This window comes from Cercospora kikuchii, assembly GCF_019650295.1.
Source record: "Cercospora kikuchii DNA, contig_00008, whole genome shotgun sequence".
Lineage (NCBI taxonomy): Eukaryota > Fungi > Ascomycota > Dothideomycetes > Mycosphaerellales > Mycosphaerellaceae > Cercospora > Cercospora kikuchii.
Genome location: NW_025408589.1, coordinates 2,261,501 through 2,276,148, shown reverse-complemented (window position 1 = coordinate 2,276,148; position 14,648 = coordinate 2,261,501). Strand labels below are relative to the sequence as shown.

Sequence of the window (14,648 nt, the reverse complement as noted above, 5' to 3'; positions counted from 1 at the left end):
CTGGTGGTATACAATGGACTGACACTGGTCGTTGGCACTGATCGTTGGCACTGGTCGTTGGCATTGGCCGGTGGCGCCGGCCGCAGGCGAGCTGTGTCTACCCCGGGTCTCGAGAGTGTTTGAACCAGGTTCCCCACTCCAACTTGCAAGTCAATCAGCTACGCAAGAGCTTCATCCCCGGCAACGCTGACGGACATTCAGGCAGATTGATTGCTGGTGATGGAAGCCGCTTCCGTGGAACGCTCGGATCAGCTGCCAACCATGCTAGAAGTTGCTACGAGATCAGTCTACAACTCAGAACGGTCTTGGTCAGACGCGGAAGTATCATCCTCATCCACAATCACCTCTCGCGCCTCCAGATCATACCTGTCTCCTGACTTCAAGAAGTAGAAGCGAGCTTCCGAAGGAGGGAGAGTCTTCAATTCGGTGCCCTCGGAAGAATAAAACTTGCCATCGTAGATCAAGGCATATGTGCTGCCGAAGACTTCCGCCTCGTTCTTGTGCACGATCAGCGCTGTGTCCTCGTCGATGGAGATTCCTAGCAGCTCTGGGTGCACTTTCAAGATGTCGAACATGTCGAAATGCCTGTTCCGCACGAGCACGTGCTGATCCACAGCTGCGTTCTTCAGGTATCCAAAGCCCACCGTGTGGTCACCAATCATAATCTGATTGTTGGCTGTGTCTCCACGAGCAAGAAAGCTTGCCTGAATGCTGGCTCCGGCGCTCGATCCTGAGATGACTCCACCTCGATCTAGGACGGATTGGAAGGCTCTCTCGGCTTTTGTGCCAGCATACGCGTCGACCAGGCGCCATTGTCTTCCTCCTCCAAAGAATATGCCATCTGCTTCGAGGAGTGGTGCCACGAACTCGTCGGTGTCGGCGACTTTGGGATCGTACGTGTGAAGCACAGTCTGCTGCTGTGTTAGCACTGTTGCGAAGTCAGTCACAAGAGTACTCACCACGTTGTTCGCTCCCAAGTCGCAGAGTGTGACAGCGCTCGCAAAGCTCTCGTTGTAGGACGGTTCGCCTCCTGCAGTGGGAATGACCACGATGGATGAATCTGGACCGCCAGCGAGGTCGATGATCTTCTTCCAGATGTCGTCGCTCTGGAGGTTGCCTCCGACAATCACGAGATGGCCATTCTCCGGCCCTATCGTGTGATTCCCATAGCCGCTCGCGACGGGCGCTGCAGTGACGGTGGCCGCGGCGCCAAAAAGCGTGTACAAGGCGCGGAAGAGCATGTCGGAGAAGGTGAAGACTTACCTTGCGCTCCGACGAGCACTCGGAGCTGCTACAATGTAGGCCTTTGCAGGCGTACTGCCACGCCATCGCGCCAAGTGCAAAGTAGATGGCATCATTGCGGATGCGCAGACGATGTGTGCAGGTCTTGCCTGAGCGGGAAGGTGGGAGCATTGGAGTCGCGCGCGTCGACCAGGTCGAGGCTTGGCGGGAAGGGATCCCACTCCACTTCATCATCAGCACAGTGCTTTCTGGCCAGATTGCGGGTGCTGCTGCACGCGCCGCAGAGTTCTGTTCCATGAGGACAGCATGCTCCCGTCAGCGCCTCGCATACCACACGAACATGGCGCGTATCTGCTCACGTCTCCGCCAACACGGAACTCCAGCTGCGCGAGCATGAAGCCCTTGCGAAGTCTATACCGATGACCTGCATGCGGCCGCTCACAAGTCGCGTGTTCGGTATGCGAACGTGGACATCTTTGCATATCGCCTAACACAGCCGATTCTGGGTTGTCGCACCTGTGCCCTCAGCGACTCGGTCCAATGCGAATCGGACGCCACGAAGCTCGCCTGGTGGTGTAGGATCTTCGGACACGCCTAGCCTGAAGGCCCAGCCCAACAGACCGCTGATGCAGTAAAATTCGCAGAGTATTGTATCCAGAGGATGACGTTCTCGAAGCGGTTGCCAGAATATCGTGACGCCAATGTCTCACTTTTACCACAGCCGACCTCAAACACTTTCACATGGCCCAGCCCGTTCTACGAGCGTGCAAGCCGAAGGTGCTTTCTTTACAAACCCCTGCGTTATGGGCTGCAAGATCACTCATTGCCGTCTTATCCAGAGGTATGTAGATGCTGCTGGTATGTGATTCTGCGTAGAGGTCGGTGAATCGTGTCAGTCCGAATTTGAAAGGATTCAGGAGCAGCCGCTTACCCTCGCAGACATTGCTTACGACTTTAGGAATACGTCCGCATAAGTTGCCTGAACAGGAAACGATCGTTGACGAAGGATGGTGTGTCTCATCTGGTATCCGCATCTCGTGATGTGAGCCTGGATAGTCAGGACTGGTGGACCTGATCGGGCCTCATCCGCCGCATGTTCCTGACCAGCACACGCGAGGGAAGAGCATGTGTGAGACATGTGCCTGGCCGATCCCTGGTCTCGACGCAGGCACCAAAGTATGCGGTCCAGATCTCAACCCACTGGCTGGATTACTCTGTTCTTGCGTAAGACGAAGGATGTTTGCTTGGCCTGCGGGGGTATATTTGCAGTCAAACATCGCTGCATGATCATGCATAAGCGTACTGCGAGAGTGCGAGAGTGCGATCTTGCTCCTAATCAATTGCGGATCTCCCATACAGTCATCACGCTACGCAACCATGCTCACAGACTACGAGGCTATCGGTCACGACGCCGACACGTTTGATCTTGCAGCCCAAATTGCAGGGGCGGACACTTTTGAATCAAGTCTGGAAGTGAATCTCGAAAAGGAGCCGCCCATATGGCGTCGAGACAAGAGGATGCGAATCCTGTGCCTTCATGGTATGCTCCGTCGAGATGAGATTTGCGGTTGCATTTGCTGATGTCAATGCAGGTTTTGGACAAAGTGGCGACTTCTTTCGCATGAAGATGAAACGCATTTCTCAGTATCTGGAGCAGAATCTTGACCCAGACCTGCACGGAGATTACGCAGATGGTATCGAATGGATGTTTCCGGATGGGCCGATTGAGCTCACAACGGAGGCGCTACAGTCGGACATTCTAGAGATGCGTGCATGGTGGACCAGGCTAGATTTCACGATCAGGCTTGATCAATTGTACAGCAGCCTGGACTACTTGACCAAGTACATTCGGGAATACGGACCGTTCGATGGTGTCGTCGGCTTCAGTCAAGGAGCATCTATCGCCATGATGCTCACTGCGCTCTGCGAAGGCAGTGTAAGACCGGAGCGAGTAACGGCGTTGGCGAATCAAGGGTTGCCACTGCTCATACCACCACCGCAGACTCCTTTCAAATTTGCGATCGCATGCTCAGGTTTCCGGAATGCACCTCAATTCTACGACGGCTTTTTCACTCCAAAGATCAACACTCCTACAATGCACGTCATTGCCAACTGGGACCACATGGTGTCGGCGCAGATGTCCGCGGATATGATTGCTGCCTGCGAAACCCCGGTCGTCATTCGACATGCAGGAACACATGCTCTACCAACCGACAGGAATAGCATGTGGGAGATGTCACGATTCTTCAACCGATCTTGTATTAAAGCGGCGCTTGCGGAGCGATCGCTGGCTGTAGAAGGCCTCCCGTTGAGACGAGCTTCGCTAATCACACAAGCGACGTTGACAGTGACTGCTGTGACGAATGTTGCACTGTCGGAGAGCGAGATGCCGCCGTTGACGAATGCTTCTACGTCGCCGAAGAGTTCCGGCCCACCGTCACCGGGGTCAAGTGTTTCTGGCGCGACCAACACTACAGGGAAACGGAGGAAGCGCCTGCGATTCGCTCGTCGGATTACTGTGCGGAGGTATTGAGGGCGTGGGGCATTAGGCCTAACTTGGCTGCGAGTACATGACAGACGCTACTTCAAAGATACAAGTAATGCACCACTGTGGGAATACGGTGTCCGGACGGGTGGCTTAGGCTGCAACCTTTTTTATCTCGTTTATAAGTACATTCAAGCCTGTGCTACTGTAGGGCACTTCTTGTACCATCTCCGAACTTATGCATGCTTTGCATCTGTAATCTAGGCGAAGTGGGCCTATGGTGATGGGGGCCTGTGCTGAACACGGCCTATGCTGGTGGAGGCCCATGCTGGCAAAGGAATTATGCTGATGAGGAGCCAAGCTGCGCGTGCCCAATCAAGACAATTCCAAGGACAAGCTCCAAATAGGCATTGCCATGATGTCTCAATCGAAAGGGTGTGGGAAGAGGTATGAGGGTCAGCGCCCCACGTGGTCTAGCGAGGTGGGTAGCTGGCAGAGCGACGCTGACCAGCTGAGCCAGGCCTGCGGCCACAACCTCCACCGCCAGAGCCAGAGGCGCCATCAAATTCCGGCCACCGCCGAGGGCAGGACTGCTATCAGCGCCAAGTAACCTCTGGTTGTTCGGCAGAGGCGTGGTGCTCATTGATCTGAGAGGCCTTCATCGTCGATGCGTCGGCGCTATGCGTGTCTTCCGATGCCGGCTTGTTTGGAGATGGGCCTGTTCCACTAGAGGCCATCTTATTGCCACCGCTATCGCTGGCAGACTCCAGCTTTGCCAGAGAGGCCTTGATCTTACGCCTAGTCTCCACAACTCTGCCCGTGTCGGTCTTGACGAAGGCTTTCGTCTTTTCTACCAGGGCCGTTGCACGAGGGGATTGGGGATTGAGGATTGCCAGGTCGCGCTCCACTGTGATAAGGTCTTTGATGATGGATTCTGCCAGATCGTCCAGGCTACGCAAGTAACGGGGCAGCCAGTTGGTCAGGTCCTCTTGCACCTTGATGAGCTTTTGACCCTGTGTCTGGTCAGTGGCTGCAGAGGGGCTCGTTGAGCCATGAGGCCTTGTCAGAGGTATGGGGCTTCCTTGGGAGATCGCCTACCTTCTCAAATCTCTCCTCGAGCGTGTCGACCGCTGCACCATGGTACCGCAACTCCTCTCCATTTGGCAGCTCCTGGTCGATCATCTCCTGGATCTCATTTTCGATCTGAATTGATTCGTCACCGGTTTCTTTGATGTGGCCACGAATGATGGCAATCTTTTCCTCCCACATCTTCTTCTGCTCCATCAGCTGTCTGTTCAGATATCAGCAAAAGCGTTGCGGGATCGGAAAGAAATTCTTACTCGCGGCGCTTGCTGTCGTCTTGGTCGGCAATGGTGGCGGCTGCTGCAGGCCACTCGAGTTGAGCTGGCTGTGTGCGGTGCGCGTTGGTGAGGTGTGACAAGTTTGGAAACAAAGTGGAAGAGAGAGGACGAGTTTGGGGACTTCGTGTCGCGCCAAGCTGCTAGCGTAATGCATGTGTGCACGGGCCAGCGAACATTCACATGCCTTGTTCACTGCTCATGCAAAAAGGGCCTCATCTGAAGCGCGCGAGAAAGGGCCGATGGTAGGGCGTTGTGCTTGAGAGGGCCGACATGGAGTGGGACTCCAACCGCGCGCACAGAGTAAAGTTTATCACGCAAAGGAGGAGGTCGGTCATTCACTTACACAGAGCAAGACCCTTTACCGAAGATGGGGCTCCCAGATGAGGACCCTTATGCAACCAGACCAGATAACAGGCTATCATGTCGTTAGAGGGCTTTGGAAGGTGCTTGGTAGCGTGATGTCCGGCGGTGAGTAAAGCACATGCTGAGCACCTGTGCACTCATGGGCCCTTTGCAGGAGGGGGCCTCTCTGAACTGAACCCTTTGTGCGTGCGCCGTGTCTCCGACAAGTCGAAGTGAATCGATCATAAGGGTCTCACGCAGCACGCATGCTGTACCGACGCTAGTGAGTCGCCACTTCCTATTCTGTGGACAGTCCCACCTCACCTCATACCACCAACCATTTCAGGCAACACATCGTCCGGTTTCCTCGTGTGTCACGCCACGCGCCACGGCACCCAAGACAACTGGCTCCAAGGCGTATGCCACGAAGAACGCTTGCATCCACTGAGATGCAGCTTGACATTGGCGCATGGATGTACGCTGGAGCGTCTGATGCGGGCACTTCCAAGCTTCGAGAAATCCTTCAGAACACGGAGAGCGACGTACGACGCTTGCAGCAGACAGAGATCCGCGGCGAACTATCTCGACAGGTCCGCGCATTGAGAGAAGGAATCAAGAAATCTGCTCCCAAAGACGGCTTCCTGGACGAGATCGCGCCGCTACTCATGAACGCCCAGGCTGAACAGGTAGCCCTTCTTCGAAGTGAGACTGAGGGCGTCGTCACACAAGAGCAAAGCCTCCTCGCAGACGTGAAACGCGCTGAGGTCCGCATCAAGGACTTGGAAGCCCAACGCGGCGTGGAGGCAGAGGCCCTCAAGAGCGAGCAACAACGTTTGAGCGAGATCAAAGAAGAGGCCTCACGTGCTCGGCGTGAGCGGGACAGACTTAAAAAGGAGGCACAACAGCATGAGGCCCTTGTCGTGCAGATCGAGGGCTAGGAGTCAAAGAAACAGGGCCTCATCGACGAGTGTCGACCACTGGAGCACAAGCATCGGGCCTTCACGGCCGATGCAGACAGAGAGGAGAAGAAAAGAGACGAGCTCGTACTGAAGAACAATGGGCTCGCTGGTCAGATCGAGGAGTAAGAGGCGAAGAAGCGCAGTCTCGTAGAGGCGCGTGAGAGAATCACCCTCGACTACGACACCATCAAGGGCAAGCTGGAGCAGGGGAATGAAGCTCTGAAAGGCAAGCTGCAGCTGAGATGCGAGCGCGTTGAGGCCAAGCGCCAAAGCGAGGAGAAGCGCGTCGAGGGGCTCTCCACTAACATCGGGGCCTCGACTAAGAAAGAGGCGGAGATGGCGGGCCAGATCGAATCGCTATTGGAGAAGGTCTCTAACTCGGAAGATATGATTTGGGCGTGGAGACGAGCATGTGAGGGCATGGCAAAGCAGCAGCAAGAGATAGAGACCCTCACCACGACGAGGGTGATGGAGCTTCAAACAATGGTGCACATGTACAAGAGCCGGTTCGAGGAATGCGTCCGATCGATGCATCGGATGGAGCAGGATGTCTCGCGAGCACTTGGGGCCGTACAAGGAGAGGGCCATACCTGCCAGGGCCTATCTAATAGCAGACGAATTCGTAGCTATATATGCAACCTTTCTATTAATAAGGCCGTCTCTATCTACCTCTTCCACGCTAGGACTATCGAGTGTGATTTTCGCTTTCCTAAGTCCTGCAAGCCATCTCTACGTTGCTTAATCAATCCCTGCAAGGGGCGGCGCAGCGGAAGAATAACACACTGTCATGAAGGTTTGCGAAGACTGCTTGCCAAGAATTTCCCCTTCGGGACGGCTCATATTCTGGCCATCCATATGGGCCACAATCCTTGGCCCGATGCTGCTCGTTTCCTCCTTGATCACAAACGTACACACATTGACTTCTACGCGCATGAGTAGGCCAGTGGAGATTTTTCGCCACTTGTATGAGATCTATCGTTCGGCGCGTAGCAGGCTAGCCGTCGTTGCCAGGCAGCAAGGCCCAAGACTTGGCCGCGCCCGTTAGAAGTGAAGTAAAGTGAAGTGGGGCCAGAAAGAACTGCCGAGCATTTCCAGAGCTGCCAGATTCTCCCTCGCGGCGCATCTTTCAACCCCATCTACAACGCAACACAACACACGAACATCTCAAATCAAGCACAGAATTCCATCTACATCACAGTTATTGCCGAGATGGCTGAATACGGCAGCAATGGTGACGGCAAGACCGGTGCGCACCTCCCTTGCCTGTCGATGCCCGCGGATCGCTGACAAGAATGTCAGAAATGAAGCGCGTCTTCGGTGACGTGACGGCTGAGGCTACGGCTGACAGTGCTGCCGCTGCCGCTGCCTCTACTGGTAAAGTTGAGCGCCCCCGCGCGTATTACCTTCGGCTGAGATTTTGCCCGCTGGTGAAAATTGAAGTGAAGTAAAGCGGCGGAAACGAAGCTGCCTGTTCCGCTCACACCTTTCTGCGCGACATTGACTTCGCACATTTAATCCACGACACAACGCGTAGTCTACCGCTTACCACCAACGCATCATCAACTCCACGCACCATCGCCCAAGATGAACACGAACGACAGCAACGGCGCTGAGCAGACTAGTGCGCATCGCTCTGCCCCTGTCGTCGCCGACGCTTCACTGATACAAATAGCAGGTGAAGCAGTGCAAAGCCTCAACATCGCTGCCGCTGCCACTGGAGTCGACGTCGCCATGCCCGACATTCCTGCCCCGGCCATCGACATCGCTATGCCCAACATTGCCGCTGTGGCTGTCGACGTCGCCGTGCCCGACATTCCTGCCCCGGCCATCGACATCGCTATGCCCAACATTGCCGCTGTGGCTGTCGACGTCGCCGTGCCTGGCCCCGTAGGAACCCTACACCTTCACCGAAGACGCCGCCATGCCTGACGTTGCTGCTCCCATGGCCGAAGACGCCGTCTTGCCTCAGACCGTGGCCTCCATCACAGACAACCCTGCCACTGTCAACCGCGTCACTACCAACGCCGACATTCCTGCCATGACGGTCCCCGATACGGGTGACTTCGCTGTGCCTGGCACCGTCGTCCCATCCTCCGACGCTCTCACCGCCGCCCCGATGCCTGGCATCAACCCTTCCGATACCCAGCCTGCCCCGATGTCTAGCACTGAGACTGGTAAGGACGCTCTCGATCGTCTGCGCTGTCGGCTGCTGATGGAAATGACAGGCAGCGTTGGTCATACTCAGAACACCGCCGTGTCTGGGATCGAACACGGGAAGAATGCGCATCACCACTCGCGTCGTAGTCGATTGACGTAGATAATAGGCCAAGGCGACAATACTCACACTGCTGCACCCGCTGCTGCTGCTCCTGGTGGTGCTGCCCCTGCTACTCCTGCTGCTCCTGTTGCTGCTGGTACTCCCGTGGTACCCTTTGCTCCTGTGGCTCCCATGCACGGCAACGGAGACGGTAAGGCGCGCAAATTTCCTACTACTGTCGGCTACTGACATAGGTTCCAGGCAATGGCGGCAACGCGCAGGGCACACAGGCCATTACCGGTACGGCACGTCCATCAGCACCACCTCCTCTTCGAGATGCTCCCCCAAACTACCGTGTCAGGGAGGCCAAGGACTACGCAGATTTCTGGTCCTATCCACTGGAGATTCCCGAGCCAGGAGTGGCTTACCAGCAGCTGTCAATTGCCAAAGACTGCTATCGTAAGAACGCGAGGAAAGAGACGGTGCTGGTAAAGCTGTATTGGGTGTTCGTAGGAGCTCAGGGCTCCTTCCAAGCTCTGCCAATTGCGAACTCTACGCTCACTGGGCTTGACGCGGACACGCTGCCTGAGCCACCAACTCGTGTAGAGGATGGCCGTCGCGGCTACTACGAGCTGGGACCGGTACGACTCAAGTGGTCACACGAGCTTCCTACCTTCCGCCCATCCAGAGAGCCGGTACCTCTCGTCCCAAAGAGAAGTGCTGATGAGCCTCTTGCGAGTCCTGCTGAGAAGCGTCCTCGGACGATTCCGGCTAAGGAGACGAGCAACATGGGTGTTCCGCGTCAGCTAGGCACCACGTCCTCTACGAGCGACGTAGGCGGATCAGCCGAATCGCAGGAGTGAACGTTCATACCAGTACGGCTATTGTTTTGCTCGTGGCACATTGAGCTGGTAAGCTTGCTGCAGAGCTCAGGTATGAACAATTGACAGCTTGCATTGGGAAACGCCGATAACTGATTGAAGGAGAAACAGGAACCTTAAATGATGAACGCTACGGAGAGTTTGGCTCTGCCTTTTGTGGTACCTGGCTTGTTACTACGTCTGCTCTCCTACAGACACAGGTATGCTATCGTGTCCCTTGGAGGAAAATAATCGCTAATGGTAGAAAGGCTACGAGCTACGATCATGGCATCTTGGTCGAATGGGACTCACTTTCTAGTGCTTTGCTATCTTCACGACGAAGGTGTGCTTGAATGTTGCTACTGCGCACTGCAGCTGGGACAGATTCCTATACCAGTCTACGTGGGCTGTCTCTTGCAGAAAAGGGCATAGGCGGACAGTCATCCATCTCAGAGGCAGAAAAGCGGTGTTTTACGTGGTACATAGGCTGAAAATGCAAGCTCTCTCAACACACTACTTCTCCGGCAGGATGTGCAGTGACTTGGTAAATGTCTAAGAGATCGTACTCCCGCTCCCATTCTCCTGTTGGGGTCTGTTCGTCACATACTTGAGCTTCCGTCTCGATTTTGACTACCAGAAAATGCTGTTCTGTGTTGACGATCCCTTCTTAGCTACAGATACTGCCCGGCACAATGCCTTTCGCAAGACTTTGTTCGCAATCTATCAAGATACACGCTGCAGGCTGCATGTACAAGCACAAATCACCCGATACAGTAAGATACGTTCCACGGCGTGCCCAAGCCGGACAGCAAACGTCAGGATCTTCGTATTTCTCGCGACTTTGATTGTTTGCATGTCTCCCTTCGGTATACAGAAGAGCTCAGCTACCAAGCGGGAGGCAGAGATACAAGGAGCACAGATATGCTTGGAATTCCTTCTGGCAGTGCACGCAATATCGAAGGTGTGAACTCAGAGGCGGGTTTCCATCTTGCTCAGCGCGCGGATCCATCACGCGCTCAGCGAAAGCTTAACACGACGTAACTTCGACTAGCGTCTGCGGAAGCTTCGACGTTCAGCTTTACTTCACGCTTCACGTCTCAACCTTCGCACCGCCAACGTGCATACATCATTTGCACATGCCTGCTCTGTGCAGGCGATGCCATTCCTTCGTTCGCCATGACCGGTCTTCCCTACAGCCGGCGCACCAGTGTTGCTGCACCAGGTGTCAGTTCCGACAATCTCATGAGTCTACCATCGGTCGCGCAAGATCGATCGCGTCGACTCGAGCGCCAAAGAAGGCAGGAGCCAGAGTCAAGCTCTCTGCCGCGCAACTTCGACAGCGCAGCGCTGGATGACGAAACGTATCGCCATTCGCTTATGTAAGTCACTCCTTTGCGCTTACAACTTTCTACACCACCTCGCGCTCACCAGTCAACATCCTGCGCGAGATGAGCTGCTTTTTCCCCAATTCCCTTTGTATCGCGTAATGCTAACTTCTGATGCATTGCAGGCCTACACCTGAGACCGAAGCACCGTCGGAGGTGATTACCCGCGGTGATATCCTCAAAGATGCGCGAACTATCAATGCCCTTCCTCGGCCTGCTCTTCGTCGGCCAACATCTCGAGCACGAAAAGACGCAGCCTTGATGCCGCCTCCGCCCAGACCAGTAGGAACGGTTGTGCTGCAGCGTCGACACCACGCGAACCCGCAAAATCCGCTCCCACCACATCCACAGCGACAAATATCAGGGCTGCAGCAATCCGTCAGCGCAAGATCCACACCGCAACCTCAGCACTCCACATCGCTGTCGTCTCGCTCAGCGAGAAGCCCGCAACCTCGACGCATGCCACTGCTGCCTTTGTCGAATAATACAGACAACTCCACTTCAGGTCTCTTCGGACCTGGACATGCAGCAACATCTACACCTGCAGTGCCACAGAAGCGCAATGCACTCGCTCTCGATGCACGTCTACCAAAGAGACCCCAGCTGCCAGATCAGTTTGTCCGAAGCTCGTCTGCTGAGACGTTCCAGGGGCACATTGCTAGTGATCCCTTCCTTCTCCAACCAAGCGACAATGGTGGGCGTCCTACCAGTCCCGCACACGCTGCTGACTCTTCATTCGCAACCTTTCACGACCGAGGAGAAGCGGAGTTCTTGGCTGTCGTCGGCGACATTCATACTGAGGACATCTCAAGCGGGGATACAGTACAGACAAGCCCGAAACGACGGCCAGCATCGTCCCGCACAAGGCCATTGACTCCGTCGGCACGCTCCCATTCGGTGACTCATGGCCATATACGCAGCAGCGGAGCAGCATACCTTGATGAACAAGAAGCACAACCTCGACACAGTATCGTACCGGAAAGGCAGACAGATGCTGATGTCTTCAATGGCAACGCTCCTACATCTGAAGTCTATATCTTTACGCCCCCAGATTTTGCGGAGCCTACCTCGTGCGACGCCATCATGACTGGCGGCAACAATACTCCTCGGCATGCTCGTTCTCAAAGGGACTCAATGCCTGCGCCTGTCCTGCCCGAACTCAAGCGTCAAGGCACCGCCAATGCACGCCAGATCTTGCGGAACATTGGCAATATTCCCACGTCCGATATTCAGGCACTTGCGCAGCGACCAAATGAAGACTTCGATGCTTTCGTCAACGGTTGGATCGAGTCCACGCCGTCGCGTAGACCAGTATCGCCGTCGCCGTCACACGGACATGATCCACTGGAACGCTCTCTAACGTTCAACACTGATTCACTGCCTGATGCACGAACCTACTATCATGAGGATCAAGGAGAAGACGATGATACACCTGTCGCGTGCAACATGAATCCATTCTCTGTCTCTGATCAAGTCCTCGAGTCGATTGATCGTGCTACACAAGGCATCGACGCGGATAAAGCCCTGGCCCATGAGGAGACCCAGATGCTCAATCCACTTCGTGCAAGTACCCGACAAGCACTTGCTGAACACTATCGGAGGGAGAGACAAAAGGGCAAACTGGAATTTGTGAAGTTCATATATGAGGTATGGTCGCTACACGTTTTCAAGGTTCATCGCTGACTTTGCAAAGGTTGAGATCAATTGTACTACGCTACGAGGGTGGGACCAGGAACGTGCTATTGTGGCTGCATATGTCACGTACCTTGGCTTTGAGGACTGCATCATCACTGGGCTCATCGAGGGGGACTTGCCAACCAAGTACAGTAAGCCGTCAGCCTATTACTGGTACCGACGCTCGCTCACTGACCGACCTCAGGCAATCCTGCTTCAAGGGAGTATGAGCTTGAGCAAAAGTACCGTACGCGCGCTGAGAAAGCTGGACACCCAGGCTACTACATGAATGCTCTTCAGGATGAAGAAGGCAGTGCACCTTCTTGCGAGACTCTTCGGCTTGTTTTGCGAGATTTCAAAGCGTACGTTCAGGGTGGTTACCGGAATTGGGACTTGATTGCACAAGTGGACTCGCAAATGGGGCAAAAACCGCCGCGACGTGAGTTTTTTGGAGGTGATGGCGCGTTTCTTGTGAACTAACAATCGCACAGAACAGACTCGCAGCGGGTATCGCAAATATTTTTGGACGAAAGACGGCGATCACGAGATCGAACGGCGTGTACGAGCTTGCATTACGTTTGCAAAGTATCTTACACGCGAACTTGACGAATTTGCTGCAACTGGAAGCGAAGAAGATGTATTTTGGCAATTTCTCGTCGAATTTGGATTCAGCACACGACTTTTGGGACGACGAGATGAGCACGAGACCCACGAAAACTCGAATTATATCATGAATCTCTTTGAAGCATGTATGCGGCGGCAATTTGGCACACGCTATCTCTTTCGATGGTATGTTGTGGCGTTATGCGATGCCCCGGCGCATGCAGCATTGGGCGAGATCATTGTAACACGACTCGGACAAGGCTACGTTACCAGCGGTACTGGTCTTTCTCACTACCCTGCAGGGCGCAGTGCACCTGGAAGAAGTCTTGCCAAAGGGGGATAGGACTTTATTGGTTCAAGGACCCCAGGAATACGCCACTTGTGGAGAATTTACAGCGAGAGAGAGAACAGAGGACAGAGGATGGAATCCAGAGATTGATGAAGGATGGTAATAGCAAATTTAGCGCGGCCATCGTTGTGCAGATGTACAAAGCGCTGCAGATTACCAGGACCAGGGACGAACAAGAGGCATTTGATGCCGATTCGCGAGATATATAGAAAGACGTGTAATGAAAGTTGTACTGAAAAGCAGCGAATTCAAACATGCGATATCTTGGGAGATGGACAGCGTTGCAATCGTGCTGCCAGAGACTCGCAGCGTTTGCAGACTCTGTCCATTTATCGGAATCGCATTAGGCTTATCAGTCTCAATACATTGGCCGGCAAGGTGCAATTGTGCTTGCTGAAGACTCGTAGCATTTGGAAACTCTCTCCATTCATCGGAATCGCACCACGCTCACGAGTCTGGAACACGCTGGCCGACAGGCTACAGTCGACCCATGGAGATTTTCGTGATTTTGCATCCAAGCTATATCGTGATCTCCGATTTTCGGCCTTCCATCCATCGCATTTGTGCTCAAGTCAGCGCGTGTGAGCTTCAATCCATCGCATTTGTACACAAATCATCGCAATTGAGCTTCAATCCCTCCCGTTTGTGCTCAAGTCTTTGCGTTTGAGCTACAAATCGTCCCATTTGAGCTCCAATCCATCGCATTTGTTACAAATCGTGCTACATAAATCTAAAAATAGCCCTACATTCAAGCTTTCTCTCGCCTGGCGTCCAAGCTTCTTCTGCTGAGTGCCCTCAGTCTATGCTTTCTCTACACTCTGTATGTAATTATCACGGCTGCCGAGCTCGAACAACTCTCGCAGATACTACAATTACGAAGTTTTCGCATTCCCGAAAATTTCAGGATAAGTTGCGCGATTTCGTACGAGGCTCTGCAGACTTTGCGACATCCTGTGTACAGAATTTGACACGCATAGCGAAACAATCACGCCTGATTTCATTGACACAAAACCTATCTTTCAGCCCTCGGTCATGTCTGCACAGCTGCCACCCGCTGTGGAATTCTCCATACAAAACGCCTGTTGCAACATCGTCGAAAAATGGCAGATCTCGAAGCTCACGCACCAGATC

The 14,648-nt window shown here is 54.2% G+C and overlaps 6 protein-coding genes across 6 annotated transcripts; 4 read left to right on the top strand and 2 right to left on the bottom strand.

Annotated features, from left to right (window-relative positions):
- Nucleotides 1–287: 287 nt before the first annotated feature.
- CKM354_001207100 (uncharacterized protein) lies at nucleotides 288–1,241 on the bottom strand (the record flags this gene model as incomplete). Its single annotated transcript, XM_044807582.1, has 2 exons — nucleotides 288–914; nucleotides 960–1,241. The coding sequence occupies 2 exons, from the start codon at nucleotides 1,239–1,241 to the stop codon at nucleotides 288–290; spliced, it is 909 nt and encodes a 302-aa protein (XP_044663517.1).
- A 1,378-nt stretch (nucleotides 1,242–2,619) lies between these two features.
- CKM354_001207000 (uncharacterized protein) lies at nucleotides 2,620–3,775 on the top strand (the record flags this gene model as incomplete). The annotated part of the gene is made up of 2 exons (XM_044807581.1): nucleotides 2,620–2,782; nucleotides 2,835–3,775. 2 exons carry the CDS (start codon nucleotides 2,620–2,622, stop codon nucleotides 3,773–3,775), a joined length of 1,104 nt encoding a protein of 367 aa, XP_044663516.1.
- Nucleotides 3,776–4,323: 548 nt separating this feature from the next.
- CKM354_001206900 (uncharacterized protein) lies at nucleotides 4,324–5,510 on the bottom strand (the record flags this gene model as incomplete). The annotated part of the gene is made up of 4 exons (XM_044807580.1): nucleotides 4,324–4,740; nucleotides 4,826–5,018; nucleotides 5,068–5,110; nucleotides 5,432–5,510. The coding sequence occupies 4 exons, from the start codon at nucleotides 5,508–5,510 to the stop codon at nucleotides 4,324–4,326; spliced, it is 732 nt and encodes a 243-aa protein (XP_044663515.1).
- Nucleotides 5,511–5,879: 369 nt separating this feature from the next.
- Nucleotides 5,880–6,368, top strand: CKM354_001206800 (uncharacterized protein; the record flags this gene model as incomplete). Its single annotated transcript, XM_044807579.1, has 1 exon — nucleotides 5,880–6,368. The coding sequence occupies one exon, from the start codon at nucleotides 5,880–5,882 to the stop codon at nucleotides 6,366–6,368; it is 489 nt and encodes a 162-aa protein (XP_044663514.1).
- A 1,605-nt stretch (nucleotides 6,369–7,973) lies between these two features.
- CKM354_001206700 (uncharacterized protein) lies at nucleotides 7,974–9,509 on the top strand (the record flags this gene model as incomplete). Its single annotated transcript, XM_044807578.1, has 4 exons — nucleotides 7,974–8,276; nucleotides 8,359–8,563; nucleotides 8,714–8,857; nucleotides 8,908–9,509. 4 exons carry the CDS (start codon nucleotides 7,974–7,976, stop codon nucleotides 9,507–9,509), a joined length of 1,254 nt encoding a protein of 417 aa, XP_044663513.1.
- Nucleotides 9,510–10,682: 1,173 nt separating this feature from the next.
- CKM354_001206600 (uncharacterized protein) lies at nucleotides 10,683–13,511 on the top strand (the record flags this gene model as incomplete). The annotated part of the gene is made up of 5 exons (XM_044807577.1): nucleotides 10,683–10,885; nucleotides 11,017–12,538; nucleotides 12,585–12,717; nucleotides 12,771–13,004; nucleotides 13,057–13,511. The coding sequence occupies 5 exons, from the start codon at nucleotides 10,683–10,685 to the stop codon at nucleotides 13,509–13,511; spliced, it is 2,547 nt and encodes an 848-aa protein (XP_044663512.1).
- Nucleotides 13,512–14,648: the final 1,137 nt, after the last annotated feature.